Source organism: Onychostoma macrolepis, chromosome 24 (genome assembly GCF_012432095.1).
Source record: "Onychostoma macrolepis isolate SWU-2019 chromosome 24, ASM1243209v1, whole genome shotgun sequence".
Lineage (NCBI taxonomy): Eukaryota > Metazoa > Chordata > Actinopteri > Cypriniformes > Cyprinidae > Onychostoma > Onychostoma macrolepis.
In genome coordinates, this window is record NC_081178.1 from 15079869 (window position 1) to 15097217 (window position 17349).

Sequence of the window (17349 nt, forward strand, 5' to 3'; positions counted from 1 at the left end):
AGAGATCTTTGTTATATTTTCCATTTTCCTCTTACGGAAGGCGTGCGCTCTCATTGACTCTTCAACCTAAACACCGTCCTTCAACATGGTGATGCACTCAATTTATTCATTGAAAAAAAAAGCAGCATTCTGCTGAATTTGTATTTCTGAGGGAAGCTGATGAGGAGGGGGAACATTCACTATATCAGGCTAACATCTCAACAATGGGAATGCCACAATGATGAATGAGACAGAGGTTTTAAGGCTGGCTGCCTCAGAGGCAGATACATCAGCAGCTGGAGCTACCTCAAAACATCTTTTCACTGATTAGGGACGCAAATATTGTGTCATTATAGCCAATAATCTTTTTGTGCTCCACACTGATGCATTCATATGTCCAAATTTTCTTGTGAAACTACATAACAGTAAAAGCACAGGTTATTCACATACGACATAGGACGGTTTTGACAGCTTGACAAAAACCGAGGCACCAAACCCATGTGGTGTCCAGTTATCTCTCACCAGGCAGATTAACTCATCTCTCTCCCAGCAGATGGACATATAATTTCCCTAATGCTATGTGTCTCCGGACCACATGGACCTCTCAGTTAACATACTCTTTCAAACCAACACTCAAAAGCATTAGCTAAAAATCCATGAGAAATGAAAAAAAAAAAAAACAGTGGCATACAAAAGCAAGTAGATGCAATATGTATTTTTGTAACATGGATATGCCATTTAAATGTGCATCAGTGAGGGGTTTATATAAGCAACAAAAAAATATTTAAAAGTCATCATTTACTGAATTAAACTTTTTTTTTTTTTTTATCTGTATATATTGTAGAATGACCAAGCTGATCTTTTCCATACAATGAAAGTGAATGGTGATCACAGCCATCAAGATTTTCAAAATCAAGGTTATTAGTGAATCTCAATTTTAATTTGTTCTGTTCCTCACACATAGCTATTGTATAGCTTCTGAAGACTTATAAAATAGTGCACGAATTGAACTAAATATAGTTAGGAAAATCTTTCTTTACTACTTTCACTGTAAAGAAAAGAGCAGCTTGAACATTCTGCTGAAATTCTCTTATTCCATGGAAGAAAATAAACTGTTCTGTTCTTCTGGTCTGTTCTTCACAAAGTTATTGCAGAGCTTCTGAAGACTCAAAAAATAGTGCACGAGTCGAACAAACTACTTTTATAATAACTGTATGGTGCTTTTTAAGGGCTTTCACACCGGACAAACTCTTTCATTGTTCCTAGTAAAATTGGAGCAATTACCCGCTTTTTGGTGTATTCGCACAGCAGGAACTAGGAATGGTTTTAGTAACTCCGTTTGAAGGAACTAAATTAGCTCCTACTTCAGAGTAGGGTGTAAAACAGTTCTATAGGAACTATACCAGTGTCGTAAGTGTACACTGATTGGCCATAAAAAAACACCGGCTTTTTAAAAAGCCAGTAAAAATATTTACTCCATGAACATGGAAAACAGTGAGCTGCAGCGTTGTGATCTTTTCTCAGCCTTGATGATATATAACAATGCAAGTTGTCATAGGAGATTTAGTCAGATTTTCATACTCTTTCAAATCGCATATACACTGTATTGTGCGTTTATATTCCATCTCCGTTATCACAAAACCCACAACACACAACAAAAACAGCTCATGGTGTCCTCCATTCACAGTTTATTGGCCGCTTCAGAATTCATGCTGCCGGTGCGAATGCAACCAGTAAAACATCCCAAGGGGGAAATTGGTTCTCTAGGAACCACCATGCTGGCTGTTTCTTAGAACTACGTGGTGAGAAAGCCCCTATTGCTCTGAAAGCTCCTGGTTCCCCATTCACTTTCACTGTAAGGAAAAGAGCAGCTTAAACACTCTGCTAAACGTCTCTTATTATGTTCCATGGAAGAAAGAAAGTCAAACTGGTTTGGAACAATATGAGAGTAAGTAAATGAAATGTTCTGTAATCATCTTGTATTTATGAATGTATTTGTTGGAGAAACATCAAAAATGTTTTAATAAGCATAAATACAGTAATGTTCTGCTGACACAATCGTTTCAATTAGATGAATACAAACTCATCAGCTACTTTATGCAAATCCGCTCCCTATGCAGAACACAGCTTTACTGGTATTTCAAGATCACTATGGAAACCTTCCATGCTTAATTTACGTCCGCTTTAATTTACATAGTGAATTGAATCCACCAGCTAAACTAATGCAGTACCACATTCAAACCGTCATACAAAACACTTTTGCACTCAAGGACTCCAGAAAGGCCAGCAGGATGTAAAAATGTCAAAAGCATGGTATATGCACAAATGTGTTGCTATATTAATGCTTTACTCAATCCCTGCATTGATTTATTTTACCCAAGCGAAAGGGCCAGTGTTGCTCACCGATTTATAAATGTACCCAGTGGAGCTTCAGATGAAATCGTCACCCATATACGACAGACATATAAAGATGGTGTTTTCACTGAGCTGTGGAGTGGGAAGGAGCTCTGTCTTACCTTGGTAATTGCAGATGTCTCCCACGCTGTTCTGACGCGTGATGTGGTGCCAGTAAGCGCTTCGCGGGAGAGATATCGACTTTGTTAATGTGCTCTCGTTTGAAAGAGTCTGTGAGGCAGAGCAGAAAATCATTGGGTTACATTGGTTATATTTCCAGTCAAATCACTTGGAAAGGACTTACGCTGAGAAGATTTCAAAGACCGAGACTCGCCCGGTAAACAGCACCCCTCCATTAGGCTGTTTTGATCATTACAGATGACAGGTGGTGTGTGATGTCATTACAGCCTTTTAAAAAGAGCATTTATCACAGCATTTTAAGAGAATTTCGTAAATCCGAACCAATAAAGACTCTTAGTGGGACTCTTGATCAAGATTTCAGAGCGAGCAGCATTTTTGGCAGGGGTCCTGGATGGCGAGATCTGAGCGGAGGGCCATATGGTCAAGTCTCATCAGCCTCCACTGAAGGCCTTAGAGATGACAGCACAGACTGACTGCCAGCAAGGCAGCGGCGCAGTTTAAATAGCGCAGGAAAGACCATCCGCATCAGGCGACTGAACGATTCATCAGCCTCGCTAGCTTCAGGGCGGTTCGGAGAAATAACCAAAATGTGCTTTCAGTGACACATTGATAGCCAAAATGGCAGGATAACATTTTAAGGCATTAGTGTTCAGAAGCTTTGAACACTGAAAAACTCCTGAGGCTGTTATTTCTGTCTTTATCTTGCAACTAAGATGTGTCTCAAATCCATTTACATTTACATTTTATTCAAAGCGACTTCAAATGCATTGAAGGTATGCATTTTATCAGTATGCTCATTCTTGGGATTCAAACTCTTGACCTTGATGCTGCTAACGTCATGCTCTAGGAGTTGAGCTATGGGAACACATAAGTGCAGTATTTTTGAAGGTACTCGACCAATAGTGCAGTTCAGGATTAGTTTACAGCAGCTGCTTTTCAAAGATGCCAGTGTTCTGTGACCTGGATTTATGAAACGTCACATAATGTGCACTGTGCAAGCAAGGAAGCGGGAAAGCCTACTTAGAAAACTGGCAGAATCTTAACAGGGAAGCTGCAGTCCTGATATTCAATTACTGTATAGCATATTGTGCAGTGATAAAATGTTGATTTTTAGGTTATCTGATCTAAGGTAATAATTAGTGCTGTCAAAATTAGTGCGTTAATGCAGTTTAACGGCGTTAAAAATATTTAACGCAGTTAACGCAGGGGTGGGGCTAGGATTGGCCACCCCACTCATAACTGCTGCTTCTGTCTCTTTTTTTTTTTCTTCATAAGAATTGCGTTTATTTAAACGCAGAACATCTTTATGACCACATCAAATGGGAGAATTTTCAGACGCGCACTCCACTTCACCTTAGTGACAGGTGCTAGTCAAACGAGTGCTGAAACGGTACAGGTGAACTTCAGTAGGACATCAGTGAACTTCGGTCAGATGAGATGTTGTCAGGCCTTTATTAGGGATATGCCGGTATCAAATTTTCATGTTGCGATTAATTGCTAATGCTAATCACTGTATACGGTATTATCACGGTATTGAAATTTAGTTGCAAAAGAGTGTTGTCATAATACAGTATAACAGGTTTAATAATTTTTCTTATAACAAAAATAACTGAACATTTAAATACAATAAAGCAATACACAAAACATTTTACACAGATTAAAGTGCAAAAGAATTATAAAGAATAAATAAATTATGGTGAGATATCATTAGTTAACACATTAACATTAACAATGAGCAATACCTAAATTTTCTACATAAGTTATTCATCTTAAAAAAATACAACTTGTTCATGTTAGCTCATTAAATAACACAGTAGCAACTTTTGATTTTAACAACGTGTTATTAAATATTGGAATTACCTATGATTAATCAATGAATTAAGTAGTGCCAACTAATGAAGCCTTAAAGTGTGACTGAACAATAAAGAATCAAAACACTTTCAAACAATATCTAGGGCATATTGTGGTCCAGATTCAAATGTAAAAAAGTTTGAAAATAAATAGCCTATTAAGTCTAAATATTTAAGTGGCGCTGTGATGAACACCATAGTGAATACACAAATCTGAATGGCTATTTAAATCATTTAAACATGCTTCAGAAACAGAAAATAGCACAGCTGCTTTGTTTACGAGGTTTCTGGGGTATCGGCTGCATTTTGCTCTTCCGCGCCATCTGCTGTCAGAGAGTGAATGTGCGCTTTTCTCTCACGCGCTCCGCCATGCGCTTCTAATCAGTGCTTGTTTACATCAGAGTGCACATGCAGCATACAGCGGTGTTGTGCATTGAAACCAGTTGATGGGAAAAGTATTCTTAAAATGCCTTCAAAATTCGGAATAATTTGTAGTAAATAATTATTCTTGGTATTTCGAAGTCCCCACAATAACAATATCTTGCATATTCATTATCGTGATATATCGCATTACTGAATACCGGCACGTCTGCAGGCCATATGTCAGTGAAAACAAATTTTCCTGTCCTGTCAGCTGTTATAGGCTACTGTGCACGTAGTGCATGCTCTTCAATCTTATGCACGAATGTAGCGGCGCACTGTATTTCATAAATGTCATGCAATGTCGTAGTTTAGCCGTCAATTAAGTCACGAAGTTACCAAAAAAGCGATTAAAGCTGCCTTAAAAAACTGTGCATATATGTATATATAGTAACACTTTAGAATAGGGAACACTTATTCACTATTAACTACGACTTTTCCCTCAATAAATTCCTAATTAATAGTTAGTAAGGTAGTTGTTAAGTTCAGGTATTGGGTAGGATTAGGGATGTAGAATAAGGTCATGTAGAATAACGCATTAATATGTGCTTAATTTGTATTAACAAATGGCTAATATTCTCGTAATATGTATGCTAATAAGCAACTAGTTAAGAGACCCTAAAATAAAGTGTTACCGTATATATTTGTTATATATGAGTCACTTTTAAGAATGTGTCAGACCTGCCTCTGGTTTAGCAGCAGCAGCTCTTAAAGTAATAGCAGCCACATAACTTAATAACCCAGCAGCTGTGATGTCTGTTAATCAAAGAACAAAAGAAAAATAAGGAAATCAATAACTTTTGTAGCTTTGAGGATTCATCTATATTTAATTTAGAACTATTTAATTTCAGAATAATGTGCGATTAATTAATATGTTTAATAGACTGACAGCACTAGTAATAATTTAATTAAAAAATGCTGCAAACTTACTGTATTTAGTATATGTCAATCTTTGAAATTATCACATATACAATACCATTCAAAAGTATGGGGTCGGTAAACTTTGAATGCTTTTTTCAAAGTCTCTTATACTCACCAAGGCTGCATTTATTTGATCAAAAACACTAATATTGTGAAATATAACTGTTTTCTATTTGAATTAATTTTAAAATGTAATTTATTCCTGTGATGCAAAGCTGAATTTTCAGCATCATTACTCTAGTCTTCAGTGTCACATGCTGATCAATATGCTGATTTGGTGCTCAAGAAACATTTCTTATTATTATCAATGTTGAAAACAGTTGTGATGATTAATATTTTAGGGGAAACCTTAATAAATTAATATAATACTTTTTTGGGGGAATATATAGAATGTTAAAAAGGACAGCATTTATTTAAAACAGAAATGTAATGTAACATTACAAATGTCTTTACTGTTATTTTTTTTATCAATTTAATGCATCCTTGCTTAATAGTCTTAATTTTTTTCCATAAAAAGAAAAAAAAAAAAATCTTACTGATCCCCAAATTTTGAATGGTAGTCTGTTTTGAGACCTAAACCTTGCTTATGATTTTTAGTTTTGTTTAAGGTAATTAAAATCAATAGTTAAAGGATAGAAGTGATTATTATTATTATTATTATTTTAGCAATTTATGTATATTAAAAATCATAAATTTATAAACATTTGTATCACCTTACAAAACATGTTTAGAATTTTTATGGAAAACTAACTTCGAATCACTAATGAAAAGTGAATTTTAAATTCACTAAAACAGAATGTAATGTCATTCATTCTATAAAATTATATAGATAAATAAAACAACTTAAAAACTGAACCCCTCAAGTAGCTTTTTGTGTTTTAATAGGGGTTCCAGGAACCTCCCTCCATTTTGAACACAGCAATGGAGACTTATTTGTGAAATATGCTTGTACTAACATTACGGAATAATACATACAGTACCTTGCTATAAAATACTGAATAATAACTGCCTTTCTCCCCACTGCACCCTGTAGAATTATGGGACATGTACTTTTACTATACCTGTGAGCTCTTCTCCATCTCCATCATCATGCGTTCATGTTGCTCAGCGATGGACAGTGTGGCAGAGTGAACTCTCTGATAGATCATCTCGCCTTCTCTGGTCTGGAACGTGAACAAACCCTCTCCTGTATCACACATCCTGTAAGAGCACAACACACATGCACACACACACACACACACCCACCCATCCGTTAAGCAATTATAGCTTCTATTAGTTTTCAATACACTCATGTTCTTGTTGTAATTGGCTGAACAGTAAGAGTAGAGTTTAAGGGCAGCCTGCAAGGGAAAGCATATGTTAAATGTTGAGCACCTTCATGAATCAGCGAATCAATATCCAGAGCAGCAGAATCAGGACTATTGGATTTAGGATGAAAACATCTTGTCAAACAAAAGCACTCCCAACTAGAATCGAATGTCGTTCACACACCTCCCAGACTCAAATGTGAACCAGGTCGAGTCTCTGCCGTATCTCCTCAGGGAGTTGAGCGGCCACATGACCAGCTTGACTCTGGCATTATGGATGTCCCAAAGGTAGATGTTCTCGTGGGTGATCTGCATTGTGCACTCTCCATAGATGTCCAGGTTTGGGGTCGGCATCAAGTAAACATTAAATCTTTCTGGAATAAAAAAAATAAATAAATGTAAAATCTTAAGTACTATAGTTAACTAAAACTAACAAAAAAAATTCCTCACTTAAAAAACAAAACATATATACATGCATACATATGTATACAGTCATGGCCAAAAATATCGGCACCCTTGGTAAATCTGCACTGTTGATCTTTTATTTTAAAAAAATTCACAAAAATCTAACCTTTTATTGGATAATACGAATTTAAAGGGGGGGGAGAATATCATTACGAAATAAATGTTTTTCTCTAATACAAATTGGCCACAATTTACGGCACCCTTTTATTCAATACTTTTTGAAACCTCCATTTACCAGTTTAACAGCTCTAAACACCTGACAAGCGATCAGAGACCATTCCTTCATCCAGAATCACTCCAGACCCTTTAGATTCCCAGCTCCATGACGGTGCTTCTTCTCTTCAGTTCACTCATTTTCTATAGGGTTCAGGTCAGAGGACTGGAATGGCCATAGCAGAAGCTTGGTTTTGTGCTCAGTGACACATTTTTGTGTTGTTTTTGAGGTTTGTTTTTGGATTATTGTACGGTTGGAAGATCCAAACATGGCCCATTATAAGATTTCTAACGGAGTCAGTCACTTATTGATTTTTTTATCTGTTGGTATTTGATAGAATCCATGATGCCATGCGTCTAAACAAGATGTCCAGGACCTTCAGCAGAAATATAGGCCCACAACATCAAAAATACAGCAGTATATTTCATTGTACACATGGGGTACTTTTTATCCCTGTGTTCACCAAACCCATCTTGAGTGTTCGCTGCTAAAAAGCTCATTCTTTTGTTTCATCTGAACATAGAAGCCAGTCCCATTTGAAGTTCCAGTCATGTCTGATAACTGAAAATGCAGGAGAGAAACTAGGAGAATTTTTCTTGAAACCCTCCCAAACAACATGTAGGTGCTGTTTGCCTATTTTTTTTTTAAGCTTTTCTGACCCCGAGACTCAACTATTTTCTGCAATTATTCAGCTGTGGTCCTTTAGCCACTCAAACTCTCCTTCTCACTGTGCATTAGGATGATATAGACACACGTCCTCTTCCAGGCAGTTTCGTAACATTTTATGTTGATTGGAAATTCTTAATTATTGCCCTGATGGTGGAAATGGGAATCACTGATCTTTTCTTGAAGCCACTTCACTAATTTGTGAAGCTCAGCTATCTTTTGCTGCACATCAGAAATATATTCTTTGGTTTTTCTCATTGTGATGAATGATTAAGGGAATTTGGGCTTTGTTTTCTCTCCTATTTATATTTCTGTGAAACAGGAAGCCATGGCTGGATAATTTCATGTTCATAATCACCCTGGAGTGCTCAAAATTGTGAATATGAATGAGAATATACTTCAGAGATATTTTACCCATAAGAATTTCTAGGGGTGCCAATAATTGTGTCCAATGTGTATTTGAGAAAATCATTTATTTCATAATGATATTTCCCCAATTTTAAATTCTTATTATCCAATGAAAGGTTAGATTTTTGTGATTTAAAAAAAAATAAAAGATCAAAAGGATTAACAATGCAGATACTGTATACAGGTCCTGGTCATACAATTAGAATATCATCAAAAAGTTGATTTATTTCACTAATTCCATTCAAAAAGTGAAACTTGTATATTATATTCATTCATTACACACAGACTGATATATTTCAAATGTTTATTCTTTTAATTTTGATTATTAGAGCTTACAGCTCATGAAAGTCAAAAATCAGTATAACCAAAATATTAGAATATTACTTAAGACCAATACAAAGAAAGGATTTTTAGAAATCTTGGCCAACTGAAAAGTATGAAAATGAAAAGTATGAGCATGTACAGCACTCAATACTTAGTTGGGGCTTAGATGAAATCAGCATCTCCATAAAGCTTGTCAACAGAAGGAAGCATGAAGTGCTCTAAAATTTCCTGGTAGATGGCTGCGTTGACTGTGGACTTCAGAAAACACAATGGACCAACACCAGCAGATGACATGGCAGCCCAAATCATCACTGACTGTGGAAACTTCACACTGGACTACAAGCAACATGGATTCTGTGCCTCTCCACTCTTCCTTCAGACTCTGGGACCTTGATTTCCAAATGAAATGTAAAATTTACTTTCATCTGAAAAGAGGACTTTGGACCACTGAGCAACAGTCCAGTTCTTTTTCTCCACAGCCCAGTTAAGATGCTTCTGACGTTGTCTCTGGTTCAGAAGCGGCTTGGTAGCCCTTTTCCTGAAGACGTCTGAGCATGGTGACTCTTGATGCACTGACTCCAGCTTCAGTTCTCTCCTTGTGAAGCTCTCACAAGTGTTCGAATCGGCTTTGCTTGACTGTATTCTCAAGCTTGCGGTCATCCCTGTTGCTTGTGCACCTTTTCCTACCCAAATTCTTCCTTCCAGTCAACTTTGCATTTAATATGCTTTGATACAGCACTCTGTAAACAGCCACACCTTTCAGTAATGACCCTCTGTGACTTACCCTCTTTGTGGAGGGTGTCAATGTTCGTCTTCTGGATCATTGCCAAGGCAGCAGTCTTCTCCATTATTGTGGTTTCAAAGAACAAGAGATACCCAGAATTTATACTGTAGGGATGGTCATTTATTCAAACTCAAATGTAAATATTCTAATATTTTGAGATACTGATTTTTGACTTTCATGAGCTGTAAGCTCTAATTATCAAAATTAAAAGAAATAAACATTTGAAATATATCAGTCTGTGTGTAATGAATGAATATAATATACAAGTTTCACTTTTTGAATGGAATTAGTGAAATAAATCAACTTTTTGATGATATTCTAATTATATGACCAGCACCTGTATATATTAGGGATGTGCGGGTCTAGTCGACTAAACGGTACAGCTCCGTCGATTACACGAGAGAGAGAAAAAAATGAACATAATTTTAACGTTACATTTAAAACATTTTAACAACAAGCTAAAATAAAACTTTTGAAAAATAATAAATATCAAAATATTTAAGTATATAAATATTTTTAAAAGCATATCTGGGCGGAAACTACATTTTTTACCTCAGACCTCGCATGCCTTTTCTTCATGTCAGTTGCAGCAAGCTCGGAATGACCACGCCAAGAACCAGCAAGGTGTGGGATTATTTTGAATTAGAAGGAAACTGAAAAATTTTGTGTAAACTGTGTAATGTCAAATTGGCTTATAATAACTCTACTGGAGCGATGAGTAATCATATTCAATACAGGCACGTATGCGTTAGCTTGGAGGCTAGCCAAAGCCAGCAAATGACAATCATGTCATACGCTACAACCCGTCGCTGCGGTCCGCAATCCCATCCGCGCCGTCTATTCCTCGAAGACCCACTTCGGTGGTGGTGCGGGATTTACAGGCTCTTTTCGAAACTGTCTGCTTGCTTGTAGTTATCTCTTTACGTGCCTGTAACTTCAGTTCCTAAATTCACTGAACAAATGCGCATGGTCTGAGTAAGTAAAACGAGCATTGTTTTGTTTTTAGACAATATAGCCAAGATGAAGTACATTTTTAAAAGCCGTTTTAATGCTATTCCTTGATAAACTTTCCTATTGTTTTTGATTTGTGTTTAATATGTTGGCTAATGTTATATGAAAATGAAGAATTCTGTCAGTCTATTTTCCATTTCTGCATTGCTCCAGCTGATCTGAATAAATAAGCTATGCACTGGTTTATGTTGAGTGTATGCTCTTCCTTATTTTCTGTTTAACGACCGCCTAAAATTAAATGATGATAACGTGAGGCAAGCATACGGCATAATCGCGACCTATTTTTAGCAGATTTCATTGAGGGATTTGACAGTGCGATGCAAAGATTAAGTATTTCAAGTGCAGAGGTGTAGAAAGTACTCAAAAATTTTACTCAAGTGAAAGTAAAGATACTCAGTGAAAATTTTACTCAATTAAAAGTACAAGTATCTGGCCAAAAACATACTTGAGTAAAAGTAAAAAAGTGCAACTTTACATTGTACTCAAGTATTAAAAAAGTAGAAGTACTTTTTTTTCTGACAGACATACAGAAGTTTTGTTAAAGGGAGAAAAATACAGGTTTTTCAATTCAAATTTATTTGTATAACGCTTTTCATGATACAAATCGTTGCAAAGCAGCTTTACAGAAAATTTATATATATATAAAATGACTTTCATTTATTAGATGAACACACAAACTAAGATCTAAATCATCTAAACTAAATCATCTTTTTTCGTATAACAAGTATGGGACGTCCAAAAATGACACTTCAAAAACTACACAAAGTGAATATGACAGTAACTCATACAACCCCTGTTAAGTGAAACAATGAAAATTACGAATACCAATATTTTAAACTTGACCGTCGTGTTCACTTTGAAGTGGTCCTGTCCCCTTGCATTATATGGACTAATAATCTTTGCTTGTGTTCATCTGAAGAAAGAAAGTCATAAACATCTGGGGCGACATGAGAATCTTAATTTTTGGGTGAACTATCACTTAATAACAATGTGATCCAGAGGTTAGAAACATATTCCAGACAGAATGCAAGAATGGGTTGAATTAATGAAGAGAGTCATAGAATTAAAACATAGAATACAATATTAACGTTTTGAAAGGCCACCTTTTTCGTGTTGTCTACGTCACTGTCTAAAAGGATAATTCATCTTTTAATTGTTTTTTGAGGAATTTTTTTGTGGGGGCTTTTTCCTCAGGAAATATTGCTACATAATTATTTGCGACTAAATATATGAATTAATGAGCAAATCGTGTAATTATTAAGATTAAGAAAATATACATTGAGAGTCCAAATTCCTACTCAATGCGTCATATAATGACATATTTTTAATACAACTTATCCACTACCTGGTAAGGTATTGAATTACAATTAAGTAAACGTACAATGTTCATTTAAACACTTTTTTGGAGATTTGTAACATTTAATTAAAAAAAAAGAATTCCCACAAAAATATTAATTATATATTTTTTTTAAATGTATCAATGATTTTATTTGCACTCAATCTTGTGCATTCAGCCAATGTATTACACAGCTAATGGCTCTATCAAAACAAATAATAATGAATAAACTTTTTGGGGAAAACGCAACTTTGCTACCTCAACATGCTTCCTCAGATTTGAGCTCGTTTTCGTTTGAGCTTCCGTTTTCCATGTTTAATGTGTATAAGATAACATAAAAATCTAATGTACTTTTTAAGTTGCAATAAAATTGTAAGGAGTAAAAAGTACTGTTTTTTTCTTTAGAAATGTAATCAAGTAAAAGTACAAGTAGTCAGTTTAAATTGTTCTTGAATAACGTAAAAATCTCCCAAAATAATACTTAAGTACAGTAATCAAGTAAAATTACTCAAGTATTCTACACCTCTGTTCAAGTGTAGGCTGTCATTCACGCACAGTTTTTTTTTTTTTTTTCTTTTGCCATTTTTTGGGGGTTTCTAGCTTTTAGACTAGTCGGATGCAAAACTTCCGTTAAACGACAGTCAAATTAGTCGTAGCGCACATCCCTAATATATACATACATATATGTATATGTAGGCCCTATATGTGTGTATATGTAAGGGATAATCAACGGCTAGCTGTGCATTAAACGATTTGAATGCACGACGTGGAGGCGAAGAACCGCCCGACGCGCAGCGGAGGTTAAATTAGATGTACTAAATTAGATGTACTAAAATAACATCTAATTAGTTAAATTAGATGTACTAAAATAACAGAAACGCACAACAAAATAACAATTGTATCTCAATACTACTAAAGTAAGTATTGATTGGGGGTTTGTTAACATTTTAAAATAAAATAAAATAAAAAATACTTGAAACCATTGTATACATTAAAATTAAAATTAAAAACGTAATTTGACCTCTTCAGATGCAGAAAGCTTTGAACAATGAAAACCTCTTGAGGATGTGAGTGTTTAGAATTGTAATAAAATCTATATATGTATTAAATATTTATTGAAATTGAGTAGATAGAATCAGTTTGCCAGTGGACAAAACTATCACTAAAAGTAGCTTTTATATACTGTATAAGATTGGAGCCATGAAGCTGAAGGGGTCAGGCTGTAAAAAATGTGCAGTATTTTTGCAAAAGTGACATTTTCTATATATTTTGATACAGATGTTTTTTCTTCAGAATAACAAGCACAGATGAAGTGCACCCAATAAAATGTATTATTTTAAGAAAGCAAGACTTATAGTAGCCATTCAGTTTTGTCATCCTGCTTAATCGTAAATAACTCAAAAAGGTTCAGCAACAATAGGAGCTTACACTGACAGAAATGACCAATGTCTTATATGTTAAAGAAAACTCATAACGGGGTGGTTTCTTTAACCGATATGAAAAGGTTGCAGACTGCTGTTTGAGACACATTTCTTTTAATAATAATTCAGTTTGCTTAAAAAAGGGCAACCACCGTGGCGGTAGAGTCCATTCGGCTGTCATATTTACAGACATCTCAAACAGCTTTTATTTGGGCAGCTGAAAGATTCTGCTCTGCCTAAAGATGACAGAGAATTAAAGGGTACGGCTGGGAATCTCGAGCACATCTCAACAGAGCCATCTAGCATGATTATGATTTTTCCGACGGACTATTTTCTCTTCTTGCAGTGCACAAAGGTCAACAGATTGTTGCCATAGAGCCGCAGCTGAGCCAACCACGACTGGAGTAACCACACCATCACAATTAGCTCCAAAAGACAAGGGTGCACTTCATAATCCAAATTAATAGCGCCTAATTATACCTAATGTTTCAAAATAAGCTATGTGTCTCTCCGGAGGAAGAGGCAATGTAATGTGGGGGCTATTTTAGGGATTGTGAAAATTAACTCTGATTTAATTATCGCAGCCCGCCGTTAGAGGGGTCTAATTGAAGCACAAATGGCAAACTCTCTGCTCGTTATTCCTCAGCTGTCGAACAGCGGAGAAACGATCATTTTGCTGACCTCCAGCTGATATAATCATATACACATTGTGCTCTCGTTATGAAAACAAATCAATATTTGCCTGTCATTTGATTGAAAAAAATTTGATGATCACTCTATATGGTGTCTGCTGCAGCTTAATGCTTGAATGCTTCGGCAGCACTTGGAGATGAACTGGTATTGATTTTCTGAATTATGTTTAAAAAAACACTCACATAAACACAGACACAACTCAGGCCATCTCAGACTGAAACAGTCTGATCTTGGAGGAGAAGCAGTTGCCTCAACTTGTGGATCAGGACTGTTTTTATAGCCACAGAAACAATTATATTTAATTTAAAATCTCTCTGGAATAAAAAATCATAAGCACTGCAGACTGGGGGTTTGTTAAAATAAAATGTATACAATTAAAACCATTAAATTAAAATACAATCAACTTATCACTTTTTACAGTGTAATATACTTTACTAATAAACAATAATATAATATATTTAAATTCAATAATGCTTCAAGATTGTTCTTAGTCTTTATTTAATATAAATAAATATTAAATATTTTATATAAATAAATATTATATATATATATATATATATATATATATATATATATATATATATATATATATATATATATATATATATATATATATATATATATATATATATATATATATATATTAGGGCTGGAGCAAGTTAACGCTTTTATCGCGTTAACGCATTAATTAATTAACGCCGACAATTAGTTTATTGCGCGTTAACGTACTTTTTATTTTGAAAGTCCGTTGCTCACTACGTTTGAATACACATAGATAGACTGTAATAATACAACCGAATACAACACAAACCATGGGTCACAGGAGGGTGGGATGTTTATCAGTAGGCTACTGGCTGCTTGGGATGAGCGTCATCACGCGTCTCAACCAATGAAAGCATTTGTTCTGTGCCTAAGAGAGCTACAGCGCGAAACAGAAAATATCTGGTGCGGACAGAAAAATGGAAAAAGGTACCGAAATCTTAAATGGACATTTTTATTTTAAACCTCTTCCACACGGTGGAGTTGATAGAACTAAAGCTATTTGTAACCACTGCAAAGCTGAATTGTCTTATCATCGAGTACTTGAGTCTGAAGTATCACTTAAATGCAAAAAAATGTTAACTGCTACTAACTTTTAACTGCTGTAAAAAAGCACTTTGTTTAAAGTTTTGACAAACCAAATGTTATTGCACTTTTGTTCATACAGCAGTACTTTGAAAGAATAATTATGCAATACACTACTTTTGATTTCATTATTGAATTTTGCGCATGCTGCGATTAATCGCGATTAAAATATTTAATCGTTGCCCAGCACTAATATATATATATATATATATATATATATATATATATATATTATATTTAATATAAAATTAAAAATAAATATTTGTATATTTAATGATTAAAAATAATGAAAATAACACTTTATAAATTTCCCTACACTAAATATTATACATTTATATATAATGAAAAACAATTCTATAATTTTTTTATATTTAAAAAAACTAAAAATGTTCATATAAGCATGTTGTTGTTTTCTTTTTAGAAATTAGAATAAAACATTCTTCATATCTTTTTTGTTGTAGAGCAAATGCTCATTTTGCTGTATTTTGATGCAAATTCACCTGTCACTTGGTAGAAACTAGCCAAAAAAGGCAGACGCCAACACCAAATGCAAATGAATACTATTAATACTAATAATTTTGTTTTTTTCATTTTCGTTGTTGTTTATTGTACAGTGAACAATCCTGGTGCTGTTTTGGGTTGTCACCTGGTGTGAAGATTCCTGAAGTGAAACCCTTTTAGACCCAGTGCTTTAATTTAACCGTTTGGCCACACATTGCTTCATTCATTCCAGAAAGAAACGGATTGCATTCGCTAAAGATTCTCACTCATTCTCTTAAGCGTTTTCTCGCAGAGGTGCCACACGCATTCATCCTGCTTTTCTTCTGCGCCATAATCTCATCCATCTCTATGACAAGCTTCATTATGGGCTGATGCTCTGATGCACGGCGGTACCCATTAGTGCTTAGTAAAGAACCTTGGCCCGAGCAGATCATTTATAAACATGAGAACAGACCTGGAGGGACTGTGTTTAACAAACACATTTGGACCCTGTAATAGAATCATTTAGGGAGTACAAGAGCAAAATCACGCAAAAAGCCGGGCTCTAATTGGATACTGACCGTTCTGTTCCCTCTGCACCCCTGCTGCTAACAAGTCCGGTTCTCCCAGGCTGATGTCATTAAGTCTGCTGCCCAGACACTCCAAACACAATAACTTCCACCACTCCTCGGCCTCCAGCTCTGTGGACACACACATCCATAGCATAATTTTTATATGCAAACATACAGGAGCAGCTGCTGAAGAGACGGCAACAAGCAGGAGGAAAACACATTTACAGATTTAGCACTTTAATGCACAGAAACAAGCAATTTGTGAATGCTATGTTGATGATGAACATTATTTTTTCTAGCCATCGACCACCTCGGCCTTTACGTTGAATGCCTTCTGCTTTAAAACTAAGCAGCCAGTAGTCAGACAAAAAGGCGTGTAGTGATGGACAGACAGACATATAGAAGTGACAGACAGACAGGCAGATAGACAGTCAAGTTCATAGGTGTGGACACAGTGTCTAAAAATACTCGCCAAGTGCCAAATGTGAGTAAAACCTGGCTGTCAACTAAAGAAAACAGAATTACTGACCCTTTTTAGGAAGTGAAATGATGGAGGAAAGAAAGCCATACAGGTTTGCAACAGCATGAGGGGAAATGGTGACGGTAGTTTCATTTTTATGTGAACTTTACTATTTATTACTCTCACACTGTATAGGGTAAGATGGGGGACAATGCCCTGCTTATAAGAACAATGTGCATTTATTTTTAAATTGTAACCTATTTAGATATAAGCTTAGCATGTGCAGGATGACGATGCATAATGTTATTATGGGAAATAAACAGAAACATTTGCAGAATCAGGTCATTAAATCAAAATGTAAAATCATTCAAAGAAGCA

The 17349-nt window shown here is 35.3% G+C and overlaps 1 protein-coding gene across 2 annotated transcripts in view; it reads right to left on the reverse strand.

Moving 5' to 3' along the window:
• dok6 (docking protein 6) overlaps positions 1-17349 on the reverse strand; it is a 74473-nt gene that overhangs the window by 15170 nt on the left and 41954 nt on the right. For both annotated transcript variants that reach the window (XM_058765249.1, XM_058765250.1), the window contains exons 4-7: positions 16521-16640; positions 7197-7386; positions 6767-6905; positions 2496-2604 (exon numbers count right to left, since the gene is read on the reverse strand). In XM_058765249.1, the coding sequence (XP_058621232.1) occupies positions 2496-2604; positions 6767-6905; positions 7197-7386; positions 16521-16640 (558 nt within the window). The remainder of the gene's footprint in view (positions 1-2495; positions 2605-6766; positions 6906-7196; positions 7387-16520; positions 16641-17349) is intronic.